Raw genomic sequence first — 17348 nt, forward strand, 5'->3', positions numbered from 1 at the left:
GGGAAAAAGGGCTTGTTAGGTAATTAACCATTTGAAGGTTTTTGCCGTATATGTACGGCGGCGGTTTTCCGTCCCGCAAGGTCTTTGCCGTACGGGTACGGTTTCGATCTTCCGTTTGAAATTTTGCGCCAAAAGAACAATGCGTGCTCACTGGGGGGTGCTGCCATCTCTTAGGACTTACAAGAAGTGTTTGAATTTTGTGCTGCCTTCTTACGGAGATAAGTAGAACTTATGTCTAGCTTTAGCGCGGCGGCACAGACTGCTGCAACACCCCTTTTGTAGTTTTGGTTTCGCCGCGTGATCGCAACGCAGTCGCGCGAAATTTGAGTTTTCTTTTTGTCAGCACTATCTTGCAGGGGCTGCCGAAGCTGATTTCTATCTTTATTGGCGCTGCTCTTAGCTTGCTTATCACCGTTGCTCGCGAGGTATTCTCGCCCTCTGTTTCAACGCGCCTACGCGGTTTCGATTCCGCCGCGGGATCGCAACGGAGTCGCGCGAAACGTGTTTTCTCTTTGTGGGCACTGTTTTGCAGAGGCGGCGAAAGTTGACTTCTATCTTTATTGGGGCTGCTCTTAGGTTGCTTATCACTGTTGCTATTGTATTCTATTGAACATTTTCCAGTTGTGAGTGATGCTGTCACCAAAGTACTGTTCCTAATTTTTTTTTTACTATTTATTCTCGATTATATACATTTTGCAGATTCAAGATCCGCAATAAAGTAATTTGACCACCTGGAAAAGTTTTCTTCAAAATAATTCGACCCTCAAAGGGTTAAGTTAGGTAATTTTCGATTACGACATTGAACATCACTGCTGGGAAATAAAGCGGAATACGATAAAAACAGGGATAAAAGGGCATGGCTGCATATGTTCATGAAATATGCGGCTCAACGTACACCAGGGACCCTCATCCTTGTTAGCTTTGCACATTTTGCAAAAGCAGCCACAGAAGAAGCTAAATGCTGAAAGCCAAGAAGCGCCGGACGAATTGGAAGGGGCCGTTTCGACGCCATTCTGTGGCTCTGAGATTGTGCTGAGCCTCGCCTTTTACCCTCAGATAAAAAATTCGTCTAGATAAGAGCCTTTACTGTGGTTCTTCAGGCGCTTCCTATCCCTGCATCCTGCGCTAAGCATTGCGATGCCGCTAGCGGGACATAAGAGAGGCGCTCCAGTTTTCACTAAAACACCAGTAACAGTGGGTGTCATTCCGATCAATAAGCAGCTTTCTCTGGCGAGCCTTAGACGTCCAGAAAAAAGAAAGATATCTTTATTTATAACATGCTTTTTCAGAAAGCTTCGCTGGTGACCTCTTCATCATGACGAAAATAAACGTGCACATATTTCTTGTCAAAGTCACAGTTAACAGTCATTGAATAAAAGAACGCATGTCAATCTTGGGGAGATTAAAGGTGACACAGTCGCCTTTTGATAACTCCTGTGTCATTATAGTTTGCAAATTAAACCTCCCATGTGTTAAATCCACGCATTTATGGTACTGAACTGGTTTCGTCAAACAAGACGCCTGTGAACCTTCTGTCCTGTACATATGTACACATAAAATCCGCTTGCACCGTCTTTCAACTTCAATCTCTATCCCTCCCCCACTCCAGGCTGTTTTCGTCTCAGTGCACGAAACCATTGGACACATGGTACTGCTGCGCGTCCACAATAACACTGGTGTATCCAGGCGCCTGTCTGTCCGTAGCACCGGTGAATGGCGTATTGGAAGGCGCGGGTGCCTCGTGCCTGTAGGCCATATGCGTCACCGGCCCACGCTCACACGATGGTAGCAAAAACCGAGCGGCGCTGTCGTACTCTCCGGTCACTAGTCTTTGACCGTACAGCGCAAAGACGTCCACGGGAGGTTCAAGGGCCTCGTAGCCATCGACGGAGTTCTTGAGTAGAACACCCGGCGACGACGAAGTACCATCCACGACTGGGCTATGGTAGCTCGTCGTGGGTTGAAGAGCAACTCCGCTTGAATGACCACCGTCTTCCAAAGGGAGCGCGCCGGGAGTGGGTGTCGCAGATTCAGACTTGTGCGCAGGACCGGGAGAGCCATCGAACGCACTCCTACTCGAACAAGGTGACCTCCTCGTAGAAGGCTGCGCCGCTTGCGAAGGAGCTTGATGCATCGTCTGGATACCTTCCAGGTCGGACTCGGAAAGCGTAGAGTCCGAGTGAGCGCTGTAGGGTCTGTGCTGGAATAGCGAAGAATTCCCGGGGCTGGCAACCAGGTCGTGAGCTGAACCACTGCTGCGGGAACAGGATGACGTAGACATGGCCGCATCCTTGACCGAGTAAAGGTCGGCGCACTGGAGTAGGGAAGCCGACCGCGTCGACCCGTTCGCGCCGTCGTCGACCGCTTCTGCACCGAGGGCGCTGCACTCTCCGTAACCCGGAAAGTTTTCCAACTCTGTCCTGGTCAGGTAGCGCTCTTCAGGCATGGCGCCGTAGTTGGAGGTCGTCGGAGCAGCTCTTGGCTGTTGGGCGCAACAGCTACCGGAGTCGGTTTGAGGCAAACCGTAGGGGCCGCCCCACCGATCTTCGCCGAAGGGAAGCACGTAGGCGGACAGGAACTCGCCGCCGTATGGCGCGGCTGCCGTCTGGTCGTAACACGACTGGCCGGCAGGATCACCGCCACCGCCGTTGGAGCAGGCTTCGGATGTGCTCGCGCTGCAGTAGTACGGAGACCGCCGGCACTTCCCTTTGGAGGACTTGATCTTGCCTGGAGCGGGTTTGCTGTTCGAGGACGGCACCGAGGTAGGGACGACGTCAGTACTGGCGTAGCTGGTGCAAGGCGATGTCTTCGTTCTGGTCTGATGTACTTGCAGCTGGATATCTTGGGCCTGAGGCTCACTGCGCGAAAAAATAAATAAAATCTTAGTCGCTTAGCAATACATGTACACCGGTGGATCTCTTATTACATGAATCATGGAGAAATGCATCTCGAATCTACAGTAGGCCACGAACTGACGTCGCGAATAGAGGAGATTCTCCGTTACAGCAGAAGACACTTCTTACTGGGATATACACAAGAGACATGGAAATGACAATAAAACTCAGAGTGGCTAGGTAACCGGCACCGTCTTTGAACGAAAGGCAGGAGACCACTGCCTCTGACGATTCGAGTGCTTCGTGCCAATCGGATTCATTAACATTGATGCATGTCCGGGAAGTATAAAAACTATCTGAAAATAGATGTTTCGCAGCCATAAGTGCATAAGTCCTTTCAGCATTTTTCGTTGTAGACTATTCCTGCCAAAGCCAGTGACCTTTATTTTGTTAGCGGCAGGCAACAGCCATTGATTGGCAATATTTTGTTTCTAGGACTCTTATGCGGAATTGCGTGATATTGCGGGCTATTCGCGCTCTTATTGAATGTGACAGATGGTGTACACAAGCACAGAATGTGCCCTGAATCTACACTGATGATGCGAACAGGCGCGAACGAATTTAAATGCGCTGTATGGAAAAGACATTCTTGCGCAAACATGCAGCGCGCAACCTGCCTGATGACGTAGTTGACGCTGACGATGCAATGAGGCCTCGAGGACCGGCTGTTGTGTACAATGGTGGCGTAGCTCTGCATCCACACCCAGCCGCCTTCCTTGGAGAGGAACCGGTAGTACTTGGTGGTCACCTGTCCCTTGAGCAGCACTGCGAGATTCAGGGGCCTGTTTAGGACGTCTTCTAAACCCACAAGATGTGAAACAAGAGGTGAACCCACAAGCTACAAGAGAGTCGCCACAATAATCCCCCCCCCCCCACACACACACACAAAAAACAAACAAGGAAAGAATGGAAGTTCAGGCTACACTTGACGCCTGTGTAAGTCTGTTGACAGAGGAAGGCCTTTTCACGTTCTCTGGTTTCCCATAAATGGAATTACTTTTCCCATAATGGCTTTACCTCGACAGTTGTGACATTTTACTGAACTATAGTAGAAAAAAATAAACGAGTAAAAGCGTAAGACTGCATTTAGAGAGTGGTAGAGAAAAGAGAGAATTACGTTCATCATTATATATACAGGGATCGGCTTCTACCCACCGTTTATACTGCTGGCTTTATTATCGAGTGCTGTGTCTATCGCAGACAGCGACCATTGACTCGAATATTTTGCCGCTCTGATCCTGCTTGCACCCAATGACGTATCTTTCTATCAACACATGTTTTCTGTGCACTTGGCACCATATTCGACTCACCGATGTGCGAGCTTGAGCACTGAGTGGCAGATTAGCTAAAGTGCAATGACGGAAACACTGCGCGACTACTGCGGGAAGAGAAGTCACACATTTATTCTCCAGGTAATTTATGGCGCTGTTCAGGGTTAATGTTTTTTTAGGCTGTCACAACGCAAACCTAATGAACATCTCTCATGCCACACGAAGAAGAACCAAGAAGCAAGAAATAGAGTAAAATTTACTCGCGGAGGGAATTTAGCTGAAAACTGGACTCTGCCAAGTCATGAAATACATTTTTCCAATGTATTGCATGACTTGGAAGAGTCCGACTTTAGCTAAATTGAGCAAAACATCAACCGGTGGTGTCTTGTAAGAATGTACACCAAGGGAAAGAAGACAGTAAGGGGACGTAATGGGCACGGGAATATTTGATTTAATATGGGGGCCATGACTAGTTCAAGATAATGACATTCTCAGATAACTGACGATGATGAGTCGATTTTAATAACGCAAGGGCTACTTGACGAAACAGCGCCATGGCTAACGGCTTCGACCTGCACAGGGTGGGTCGCTTATTTGCCCATTGAAAAAACGGCGCAACGAAGACACTCGGGATGGAACTTCATCCTTACTGCATAAACGTGGATGCTCAAACCAGGTACTAGGCCACCGCAGCGGTCCTCCTGAATCTAAGACAACTGCAGGAGGTATTTGAACCCGCGTACAGTAGTATCGGGTGGTTGTGGTAGTGACAGTTATGGCGATCAGATACTTTGGTCCCTCTACTACTGTTGCAAACACACTGGGCCCTTCTTAGCCCAAACATCGGCTTTTCAAGAAACAGGGCCAGGAAAGCGACAATGAAGACGTGTTTTGCGAAGCAAAGTGCCCAGCTCGCCTATAGACTACAGTGTAATACAGGAAATTAAGCTAGTTTCAACCTGTAGGAGGTCGGATCCCTTCACGGAGGTTCCCCGAGAGAATAGTGTATCTCTCTTGCCTGTTCCGTTGATGTCAGTTCTGGTAAGTCTATGTCAATCAACTGAAACAGTGAGCGGAGCAGCTCGCTTTAGGTCAGTTCCCAAAGTAAACGGAAGGTGCTCACATGTGTGGTGGGAGTAACGCATGTGTAGGCAGTCGTAGCCATGGATGTAGTGGTACAGCGTCTTCTCGATCAGGTCCTGCGGCTCGTAGCCGGTCAGCGGCGCCACCCTACGGTACGCATGAATATAGCGATTGATTGAAAGCGTTGATGCATATACAAACAGGGAATTCGAACAAATACAATGACACTCGACCGTCGTCAGAGCGCAGCCAGACCTGTGACAAAAGCTCTTGCTGTCGGCGATTGGGCTATTCATTGCACGAAACTGGAATTACATGCATAATTAAATAGAATTTTCCCTCCCCCCTCCTGCTCTTCAAATCTGAGTTTTATTTCATTAACATAATGTTTGCTACGATGTTTCTTCATTTATGTGGGCAGGAATCACAGTTGGCGTTCTTTTTTTATTTTGAAAAACGAAGTACACGGATCAGGATACCTTTATACCTCAGTTTGAGTTATTATGTCACTACATGTAAAATGTGTAGTGTCCACCCTGCTAATCACCTTGGGGTGGAAGTACCAGATGGGCACTTGCACGCTGAGATGTGTAATTGATAAGGGCTCAAGGTTTGGCGCCTCAGGTAAAGTTATCAGTATTCGAGTTAAGTACGTTCTGACAAACACCCTATTGCAACTACTGCAAAGGGATGGTTGAAAGAGTGCCACTGAATCTACGGTAATTTCCCCATTTTTGCGAGGTGAAGCAACTGACTGCCTTGGGGAGCCCATGTAAAACATAGCTCTTGGCAATGGATATTGCATGACGCGGAAAACTGCATAGTGTAAGTGAACAGATCCTGATAAGCACTGCCTGACGTAAAACGAAAATGGCAGCCTTTTGCAGTGCGCGCTTTTACGCGGTTGGTGGGGAACGTGATAGAGCTTCCTCCCTATACATGGTGCAAATCTGAAGCGTTAGTGTGGCGAATAAACTTCGTTCCTTTCCACGAAGGCAGTTTTCTTAAGCGGCTGATCGCATACTTCTGTGAGGAGGAAAAGTGTGACTAGCTGTGGAACAGCGATGTTTCATGCCGTAACCGAAAATCCCCTCGATTTGACTGAAAGATCCTTATTTCAGTACTTTTTTCCTGCATCAGCTTCAAAATTTCACCACTTTGAAAAAAGTGGTGCAATTTCTGCTCTTAAACTTCCTCGAAACTTCGCGAAAATTCTTTTTTCGCCCAATATTACTCTTAAAATTCCCCGAAAAAAAGAAGACTCCTCGAATGGTACATCACTGCTGCAGATATGCCGTACTACAGAAAAGGCAGAAAATTCACCCTAGGGTTAGTTTGTTGAGGGCTGTGATGATAGTTCTCCGGCCGATGAAACGCAAATATAGCCTCGCGTTCGCGCTGTCGAACTAGGCAATGGGCCCCCAAAAGTCACGAAACATCGTTGCAGTGTTGTATGCCTGAGTACACTGTCTTATCCCTTAATCTTGTGCCGTTCTAGAGCTTCCGCCTAAGCGAGTACGCAGAGCGCAACATCCCGCAGTAACTGGGAAACAGACGTGCCCCACATGTTTCCGTCGGAGAAGGCGATAGAGTATACCTGGCGTCGAGGAAGATGAGCTTGAGGTCGAGCGACGCGCGGAACATGAACATGTTGGAGTACATCTTGATCTCGGTGATGGCCGACGGGGGCAGCGAGTGGCCGACGGCGACCAGGCCCAGGTTCTGGTAGCAGCCGTCGTAGGGCGCCGCGTCCATGGAGTAGTGGCGCACCTTGACGTAGCCGCTGCAGTGGATCACCTTGTAGCCGCCCGCCGTGAGGCCCGCGTTGCGCTTGGCCAGCACGCACTTCATGCGCACGAAGAAGGAACGGTCCACCTCCAGCTCTGCATAGGGGTATGAGACGTATCATACCACTGGTGCCATGCAGCGGCGGCTGTGGTAACTAACCCTGGGCACTGTGCGGGTGGGGCAGGGCGCTCTGCAGGGTGAGCACGGCCGTCATCTCGTCGTGGTCGGCCGGGTGGATGTACTCGTAGATGCTGTTGCCCGTCAGCTCCACCTGCGACAGGCTTAACATTGTGAATACACTCTATAGGCGCTAAAATACCATAGCACGACCTTGGTCGCCGAGCTCCGTGTTAGCCTTGCTTTAGGCAGGTCTTACCTAAAATGTAAGACGAAGCGATTGTTATTCTGTTTGCTGTGTCTGACCTTATGCATAAATTGTAGTCTATTTTGCCGCGCAACTCTGAAACGCGGAATCATGAAATAAATTTTATGCAACATTCTACTCGGTGGTTTGGTGCCTGTACCCACGAAGGGATGCTGCGAAATAACGAATGAGAAAAAAATAGGGTTCTTCCGGTATTACGTAACAAGTACGGCAGCGACACCTCAGGTAGTTGCTTGAAATCATTGCTGTAAAATGGCCGTGGAGTAGTTGGCGTGGAACAGAAGGGCGGCAAGAACAGTATGAGCCTCTCAACGCATTTAGCTGCTGGCAGAATAAAGTGCCTCTAGCTCGATAAACTTAACGTGCGACGCCTCCTCTCTGTGCTGCTTTTGTACCCACTTGCGCGTAGTTTGTCCCTGGCGTGGCTTATAGTTGCTGGCTTTCTCGCTACTCAAAAGGACTAAAGGCGAAGGCACACACGCGCCTGTCAGAGAGCGGATGCGAGCGCAAGGGCGAATGCGAGGGAAGAAAGGTAAGGAGAGAAGGAACTGTGTTGCGGAACTCTGCCGCAGTAGTACCAACAGCTTCTGCCACTGCAGAGAAGAAAGTTTACCTCTTTGTTTAGTTTTAATGCGTTAGCATTAGAGCGGCCATTATCGCAAAAAGCATCCGCAGTTATGTGAAGCCTCGGTTGGCAGGAGGCAAAGTGGAGAGGAGGAAATTCAGGGGATAGTGAAGAGACGGTGGGGAGCGACGGGTGGCGAGAGGGACAACCCGGTCGCCAATCAGAGTCGAGGGGTGGGGAGAGTGGAGAGGTGGTACTGCGTGTCACAAGGTGATTAATGGACTGGATCACCCCACCCGCTCGCGTGGTCTGAAGCCGTCAACGGCTGCTCCGTCCGGGGTTTCTTCAATGCTAACGCATACTATACAGCATGAGTCGCATTGATTGTCAGCGAATTTTTTTATTATGGCAGCATTGCGCCTGAAGGAGAAGAAGCTGTCAACGATGTACTGAAATCGGGCTGAACACGAGCTCAGCTTTGCGCCCATATCGTTAAGGTGTCGGTCCGCGAGCAAGTCAATGCGCGCTCACCTGCGACAGTCCCAGGTGCACGGAAGCCGTCTCGGAGATGTACATGATCTTGCCGTCGGGGGCCACCACGAATATGAAGCCATCCAGCGTCTGCTGGGGACAACGCACGCACACGGCAGTCAGCTCATGGTCTCAAACAAACATCATGCACGGCGCTGTTAAACTGTTTATGTTAAATCATTTTTAGACTTCAAAAGGATTTCGCCCCCATGCAGCCATAGTGTCGCTATGGTGTTTGTATTTTTAAGGATTAAGTAAGCAGTAAGTTACCCCATGGAAGAGGCGATAATAAAGGGGAGGCTTTCAGACACCGGTCTCTAGGGTTTGGTTGACTGGTATTCAGCGCTTTTTAAATGTGGTTCGCCAGGAAAATACCCAGCAATTCTGGACACAAGCGTTTTTGAACGATAAAGAGTTTATGAACGCAATTTTTTCATATATTGTAAGATTCCGCTATAACAACCAATATATCCGCAGCTCTCCCGTCGACAGGCTTACATTTTTTTTTCTTACAACCGTTTTGCTACCGCCAAAAGCTTCCCCACTGCTTTTCTAAGGCATTCATAACTGATCGATGCGAGCGATGGAAAGATTTTAAACGAAAGATTTCGGTACGCATCAGAAGACTGGATCATTACCTGAAATATTTTCATAGCAGTGCCTTACAATTTTCCAATATTAAAAAAAATTTTGTACATGAATGTTGGACATGGTTTGCTGCACAGACCTGTCGGCCACAACAGATTGCGTGCGGATAGCTCTGAGGGTGGAATTTGGTGTTTTGCTTTAACAAGTGTTGTTCAGTGGCCTTACGATGCTAGTGAACATAATGTGTTCGACTTTCGGAGGTCGTTGCAGAATTAGAACGGAGATGTTAGACAGAATACTTTTGGTGCTTTCAAAAGCGCGTGCTTATTTTTTTTTTTTTTGTGTGTCTAAAGAAGAACTCTTGTTGTCTATATTTCTTGCTTGTGATATTCCTGGCGGAAATTAACATATGTTGTGCTACTGTTAAATTAGCAAAGCCGAGAGAAATACACCGGTGGTTGACAGAGTGATAATATTTATTGTGTCTGTTAAATTTTAGGAGGCCTGAATGACTCCCTTTGCGGAGTGACACCTGCGCTATACAAGTTGATAACAAATTGAAGGCGGGGCAGACCTGAAGCAGATGAGATCCGAGCTCCTTGATGGCGCCTTCCCGACTCGAGGTGACCGGAGGACACGAACCCCAGCTGTCGCCCAGACCTGCGTGCGATGCACAGTGAATTCTTGCGTCACCTCTGCGGGCGCCTGTAAGCGAAATTCGCACGCTTTGATGGCGCCGCTCATATGTAGCCATTGGCACACCGTTTATATCGAAAAGGGAGGATAATAAATAAAAAAGCTCTGAATTTTCGTGTTTGTCTCATCGAGGTGAGTACGAATTGTCTGCGGAAAGAGTGACCAGCTGGTCGAATCGGAACAAATTAAATTAAATCGACTTTATTTTGAACATTTAAAGCAGTTATGGTGGCCATCCGGGGAAAGATTTGTGAACATAGCTCGACAAGACCAACGAGCCATTTTGGTAACGGCAGCGGCCCAGAAACGCAGATACAAGACGCATATTCATGAAAATACTGTCAAAGGCTGTTAAACATGCCGAGCAAGACTAGGCGCTGGAAAGCGCGAAGCTAAATTTGTTGTGCCCGGTGATGAACGTAAACGAGCAACATTACAATGAACGAGAGAGAGAGATTTCATTCAATACAGGAGAGATGTGTCTGATTGCTAACCTGGCATGCCACTCCAGATGAGGGCGCAGGAAAAGGGTGAAGAAAAGGGGAAAGGAATAAAATAAAAGAAAAGGTGAAAGGTGTAATCAAGCAAACACAATACTAGTGAACTCACAAACACACAGGATCATTACAGGGTGTTATCGGATCCATGTTCCTAACATAAACTAGTAAGGCTTTTGTCCCACGCGCAGCCGAAGAAGCGTCATTCTAGGGTCCAAGGACATGCTCCAGGCACAGAACGACGTCCAGGCGGAGTCCTAAGATACTTAGCAATGCTTGCGGTGAGTATTAAAAACCTGGGAGCAGCAGACCAAGTGTTGAAGATCGTCGTGGACAACACATGTTGACCGCAGAGGGTTGCTTGATGCACCAATTTTATGGAGAAAGTATTGTGTGCGTCCAAGTGAATTCGGTGCAGGCAGTTACGGTCACGCCTACGGGCACAGTGAGAGAGAGGGTGTAGAGAAGGCCCTTTATTCAACATCTTTAGCTCTGTGTTAGTCGCCGAGGAGGGGATGAACTTATTTTACTAGAGCCAGTTTATCGTTAACTAGTTCGAATTCAGCGAGGCACTTCATGATGGAGGCGGTGGGTTGTGGAAGGGGTGGGGGTTACATGGCTACATGCAATGCAACCCCTCCATGCTATGCACACACCATGGTTACATGCGGCATGTGTACAGGCAATAGCCAAGCTTTGCTTTCAATTCAAGGCAATTAGATCAGGCTGGGATAGCTAGAGAGAACAGTGGTAGGACCATGCGGAGATGTGTAAGATGCTTAGTTGTATTTTGTGGACTAGGTGGAGGGGACGGGAGAGGAAGTGCCTCTCTGACGTAGTCCTATAGGAGGTGCTATGACGGAGGAGCGCACACCAGCTCACTCTCGCAATAACGTTCGTAGGTTATATTCAGAATTATTTCGATTCGAGCCTGCTCTTTTATCAGATCTTCTAGTGAAAATCGCTCTCCTTACATTGCAGCCACTGAAAGCTTATTTGTTTTCTTCCATAACTTGTTTGCCATTGAAAGCTTACTTGCTCTCTGCCATTGAAATCAATGGCAGAAAACCATAGCAGCGAACGCTTCTGAGCCCCCACGGGAATAAAGAAGGAGGCCTCTACTCCATCGTTCCAGAGCCCGACAAGGACGGGGGCACACGGAAATTAAGTTACACAGTGCGTGTGTTGACTCGCAGAGTAACTGAATTTTACTCAGAAGTGATATCAACACTCTAAACCCAAACACGCCTATGTGGAACTAAAAAAAAGAAGTAAGCGCTCTTCTAGCATGCTCCCTTCTAGAAAAGAGAGTATGGTAGAAGACAGCTTATTCCCTTTTACTGCTTTGTGTTTAGAGTGCAGACAGAGTAAAACTAAGCAGCGCAAACGATGTCACTAAAACAAACAAAAATAACATATTATGCAGGAAAGATATCGGAAAAGTATACGTCCCACCCAGGAACCTGCTTCCAGCATCGTTACATGCAGGGCTCGTCTTGCACGCCCAAGACGGCGTGCAAGTCTTTGAAGTCCGTCTCACGGCAGTGGAACGGCCACTAACGCCAGGAACGACCTCATCCCGACTCCTCTCTTCCCGGAGAAACAAATAAATGCCTTTGTCCAATGCGCCAAGATCAATATTTTGTTAAAATTCAAACTCCCTCTACTTTTGCAGCGGGCGTCCACACTTTGTAAACATGCTTTATGTGCGCACGCCGAAGCCGAGTCTCCCAGCGGCAGTGCAAACGTGAACTCTTCGACTGAGGAGAAGAGATGGGAGTGAGAGAGGGGGAGGGATAATGAGAGGGAGACGGGATTCGTTCCAAAGACGCGGAACGTGCCCGCGCATCGAAAAGCGCGCGAAACATTCCCAGAGTGGCGCAAGGAAAAACGCGCGAAAAGAACACAAATGCGCACGCATTTCATCCCGCCTTCCACGGTTACGCCCGCGTTTGTGTATATACCTAGCAGCAGAGTTCGGTGGCGCGAACCCGAGAGGGCGGAGGCGGCGTTGAATAAAAACTGTGCCGGATTAAAAGCGGCTCTCAGCGAGGCCGTTCTCCGCTAAATGATCCATTAGCGCTCAGCGCGGATTGAGATGCAGTGTGCTCGAGCGAAGGCGTGATGAGGTGAACGCGGCTATGCTGAGGTCCTTTGGAACGAACGGTTGTTAAAGTGGACTAAGTGGAGTTGGGGATCCGTTCGTAATCCTCACCTTGAACGTTTGCCGATATGAACCAACGCCGTGTAGGAATATCAACAGCAGCGCTTTGATTAGAGGTGGATTGCGCGGAATTAGCGCGCGTTTGTAGGTGACGTCACAAGTGGCCCAGCGGAGCAACGCGCCCACCTAATCCATTGCGAGAGAGCTCACAGATGTAGCCGGGGACACGGAATCAAATGGCCAAAGCGCAGGTTGGACTCAAAAGGTGAGCTGAAAGCGGGAAAGCGAGTATAGATCGGAGCAGTGAAGTGCGGTAGATAGGCGCTTTTGTCCCATTATCTTCACCTGGTGAAAACTCGGTGAGTCAGTTCCAAAGTTAATTTAGAAAGCACGGTTATAAAAAAAGAACAATTAAAAGAACTCAATAACAAACGAATAGCTGAGCTTTGTGATCAATGACATAAAGACCCAATAATGCGCATTGGCATTGTAATCATTTTCACGAAAATCTTGGCGTTTTACCTATGAAGAGCAAATTAGAGTAATGTTCTGCAAGCTCTAAAGCAAAGCTTGTGCTCGTAAATTTATTAACAAGATAAGATTGTTCAGTTCACAGCCCATTCAGGTACTAATTTCTCGGCGTGTAGGTCTGCGATGTGAAGTGACAAAGCGCCTGAAGAAGCTCGGATAAAACTTCAAAATATGTGAGGCAATGTGATGGAGTGGTAGTTGAGATGTGCACGCTATACGTTTTATGTTATCTTTTATTGATGATAGTTCTGTTTCTCTTTTATTGACGCCGATGTTTCTTCCATTGACGTACACATTGTACATTTAAGGCCATAGTACCTAACCGAGCGGTATGGTGTTTACAATTCTTGAGTAAATAATGCTTAAGGTTAAGCGTACGTCTTCATATTGACTAGCTCTTTTTCTTTGTCGAGAAAAGAAAAAAAAACTGTATGCAGAACGGCGCAGCTAAGGACGTCATCATCTCTCTCGCTAAATTATACTCCTGGAAAGCTCCCTTACTTTAAGGGCCCGAAATCGGAGTAAGCCAGCAAGCTTTGCATGCCCTGCTTGCAAATGTTCGCGATACGCTAACATTCTGTCGCAATTCACCGAAGTTCGGTTGAACATCAATGCTTACCTCGATAAAAAATTTCGACATATATAAGTCAAATAGGCTTACTGTTTAAACTTGTGTCTCCGATAGATGCGGGCACAAACCACCTCCGGCAAATGCGCGTATATTTCAAAATTAGTATAGGATGCATGCGCAGAATTTATACTCAGTGCACACAAGGCTACGATGCTCTGCATTATGCCACACCGCATATCACGTGGCATAGTAGATAATTTTTCGAGACGACATGGTGACAGCAAAAGGTGCAATATCACGTTACTGAGTAGTAGAGTTAATTTTTACTGTTCAGAGGCACAGAATGCCAGTAATGGCGTCCGATCACATCGCCGCTCCACCTCGCAAATCGCAAACTTGCAAAGCGGCGAATTCGCTACACTGAATAATTAAAAATGTTGCATTCATAAACTGGGCAGAGATTCCTTTTATTTCATTCATAAAACGTAACCAAAAGTGGATATCTCATAATCCGTCTTAAACTCTCTTCCCGGAAGCACAAGTGCCTTGTTTTCTTTTTCAACGCACACTGCCTGCTATAAAACCTGCAGCACTTGGACACAGGCAAGAATTATTACACATACATCAGAGAAGCAAGGAAAAAGAAAAGAAGGAAGAAAAAGTAATGATGGAAAGCAGAACTATATAACCAGCATTCTATTTTCTTTTAATTTTCTTTTTTGGGGCTGAAAAGCGAAGGGGGGTCGGGGGGGGGGGTATAGGCGGCCACGGCAGCCTGACTATGGCGAGATGCAGGACTCATTAGACTCGTCGCCCTTCAGATACGTCTTGCGATAGCTTCCCTCACATAAAAGCTAAAATTTGCAGATTTGCTGCACATGTTGCAGACATGTAATCTCATCGTTTGCGCCTGCGATTGCTGGACGGTTTTCGTCGTCTCTCTTTTGGTCTCTTTTTTTCTTCTTCAGGGAGCTCCCATAGACGAGGAGGAAGGGTATTCTTTGTTGAGGTTAAGAAAGAGAATGAGAAGCTCGCGAATTCTATTGTAGCTATCTTCTTTTACTTGCTTCCCTCCATCTTCCTCCATATGCTCACCTGAATATCATATATGTTCTATCCTCCTGCCTATACACAACCATGTGTTCAGTGCAGGCGTATGCAGACATGCATATTATCTCCATCTGAGCTCTGCAGTGCCGACGAAACATCGGTGAATGTCTAGCACAAATGCCCTAGAATAAATTTCCGCATTAAAATCACACACCTCCATTGTTCAGCTCAATTAAAGGCGCATACACTTCCAAACAACGTCACGTCCGTGACGAAAGCTTGCGTGTTGCCCACGGGACATTTTTTACTGTTTTCCCTTTCGCGTTGCGCCTAACTGAGGATGCCTTTAATTTGAAGTTTACACTTATTTTTTCATTTACCTGCAAATTTATTTGCTGTCTCACTTTCTTCCTGTTTAATTCCGCCCATCGATTCGAGCGGTACCGCTACAAAAAAGAAAAAAATAGAGAAAACACCATGGCTATCGTTTTCACCCCGTTATTTATCGCGGCCACTCCATTCCAGCGTATATTGCGATCCTAATAGCCTTTTAGGCCGGGTCCAAAGGCAAACAGCCAAACGAGCATCGGAGCCGATGAAGCCATAGCTATCCCCCTGTCCGGCGACGCGACTACATAACGAATGCCGCTAAACATATCGAGCCCAAATTACTGGGTACGCTTTGCCGCGTAGAGCGAGACAATGCCGGTGATGACGGTCGGCCGGCTGGCTCGGGCCGAGCGAAGCGAAGATGGCTCGACTCAAAGCAAACAAGAACAAAGGCTGAATACGGAAGAGAGAGAGAGAGAAGAAAACCAGCGCCAACTCAAATATATTATGTCCATCCGCGCGGGCTCTGTATGGGCCTGCTGTGCATTTGGGAGCGACAAGGGAGAAAGCCGATGGCTGCCTCATGCGCGCACAGCGCTGACGCAAAGCCTGAAATATCCCCTGTTTGTTCAAAGGGGAAGGGGAAGAGGAAAAAAGGGGGAGGGGAATGGAAAGTATGCAGCTCGCGAACCCGCCGAACGGATTGCGCTTACAAAAGGAGCTTCGTGTAATGTCCGCGCAGCTGGCTTCGCGGACTGTGGACTGCTGCTCCGTTTAATGGTGGCCTCTCGGTTATAGTGAAGTGAGGCTCGCTGGACGTCTCGCTTAACTTTTTTTTTTTAGAGCGCAACCTCTACTTCACGGTCTTCTTCAGTTCTCTCACTTCACGGTCTTCTTCACTGAAGATTCTCAAGGAATCTTCAGTGGCCAGAACTTAAAACTCGAAGAAGAAATCTGAGATTAAAATTTTTGCACAACATTTTCTATTCCAAGACTGGCATAGACGGATCAAAATATTTGAAGCCGCCTTTCTATGTCTCGAAGCGAAAAGCTTCATGAATTTCCTTTTAAAGGTGACGTACTCCGTTATTCGTTTTTTCTGCGAACAGTTCGCGAATGGAATGCTTTGCCGCCACATATTGTTAATGTTCTACCTAATGATGCCTTTTTTCACGCGTTAAGTGCATGATTTCTTGTTTTTTGAATGTGAAAGTGCCCCCTGCCGTAATGCTGAAAGGCGATGCAGGTACCAAATAATAACAAAAGAGCTGCAAACGCCATTTCATTGCTGAAGCCTGACCTATGGATAAATAAAATGAATATTGCCGCGACCGGATTTTGAGCCCGCGTTAGCGCGAACAGATCAACTTCGCTGGCCACTGCACGAGAGCACTACGCCATCGGCGCAGCCGGTGACGCCTCGAGTTAAACTACAACAAGCTCTCGCCCTGTGCATCACAGAGTTTCTTACTACTACCTAGAGGGAAAGCTGGCGGCGCTGCACTTCAGCCAACATGGACGCTCAAAGCATCATGGGGCGGTGAGCTACTTGTTGCGGCACAGTCGTAGTTTTTCGGGAACACAGAGTGGCAGTACTAAGGCGTTTCATTCCGAAAACGTAGTTCGTGTGTGCGCAGACGACTTTCGCGCGAACGCAGTGTGCAAAAGCCATAGTAGTGAAGACGCGACGACACACGACGCCAATAAAAGGTTTTACTCTTCCGAAATGCCACTAAAAAACCTCTTAAAGTATCTAAACAACAACATTTTTTTTGAAAACATATTTACTTTTAAAAGTGCGCCTGTTAATTACGAAATATTAGTTTTTTTAGTGTTCATCACTTGGCCAATAGGAAAGCTAGTCATGTCTTATTTTAGACAAACTTTGCACTTAAATGCTTTTCTGCTCGTTTGTTGCAATCATTAGACAAGATATTGAATGTTAGGACGTTTGTAGGTATCAAACAGCTTTATTTTTCTATTATTTTTTGGCAAAAAGTTGCAGTTCCGCAACAAGTAGCTCACCGCCCCATGATGCTTTGGGCGCCCATGGTAGCTGAGGTGGTCACGTGGGGTCTCCATGCAAACTCCCATAGACGGCTTGCCAGCTTTCCCTCTAGGTAATAGTAAGAAACTCTATGCTGTGCATGGCACACCGTCGTCTTCATCAACTTCCGATCTGCGGCGCGAATAGATCAGATCAGCTTAACCTCAGTCTAATATCGTCGCCAGACGTGCCTACTACCCAGCAAAGAAAACCACGAGCCAACCAGGCTAAACACATGCTTTCAGATGTCCACTAGACTTGAATATGTTAAAACCGTACCAATTTTTTTCTGTGTTTCTCGTACTCCGAAACCTTCTACTTCAGAAACGGGGTTCAGATTTGCGGTTAAAATTACGG

General features: G+C 47.4%; 1 protein-coding gene across 4 annotated transcripts in view; it reads right to left on the bottom strand.

The window, feature by feature from the left end:
* Window positions 1–1237: 1237 nt before the first annotated feature.
* The window catches only part of sim (bHLH transcription factor single-minded), a 48044-nt gene continuing 31933 nt past the window's right edge, over window positions 1238–17348 (bottom strand). For 2 of the 4 annotated variants that reach the window (XM_089571604.1, XM_089571605.1), the window contains 7 exons: window positions 9680–9765; window positions 8518–8607; window positions 7196–7307; window positions 6846–7131; window positions 5289–5395; window positions 3512–3659; window positions 1238–2858 (listed from right to left, as the gene is read on the bottom strand). In XM_089571604.1, the coding sequence (XP_089427730.1) occupies window positions 1622–2858; window positions 3512–3659; window positions 5289–5395; window positions 6846–7131; window positions 7196–7307; window positions 8518–8607; window positions 9680–9765 (2066 nt within the window). In that variant the 3' untranslated portion in view covers window positions 1238–1621. Of the gene's footprint in view, window positions 2859–3511; window positions 3660–5288; window positions 5396–6845; window positions 7132–7195; window positions 7308–8517; window positions 8611–9679; window positions 9766–17348 lie in introns of all 4 variants that reach the window. The other 2 variants (XM_089571603.1, XM_089571606.1) reach the window with 1 other exon arrangement.

The sequence above is a fragment of the Amblyomma mixtum genome, chromosome 2 (genome assembly GCF_055824585.1).
Source record: "Amblyomma mixtum isolate Tamu chromosome 2, ASM5582458v1, whole genome shotgun sequence".
NCBI lineage: Eukaryota > Metazoa > Arthropoda > Arachnida > Ixodida > Ixodidae > Amblyomma > Amblyomma mixtum.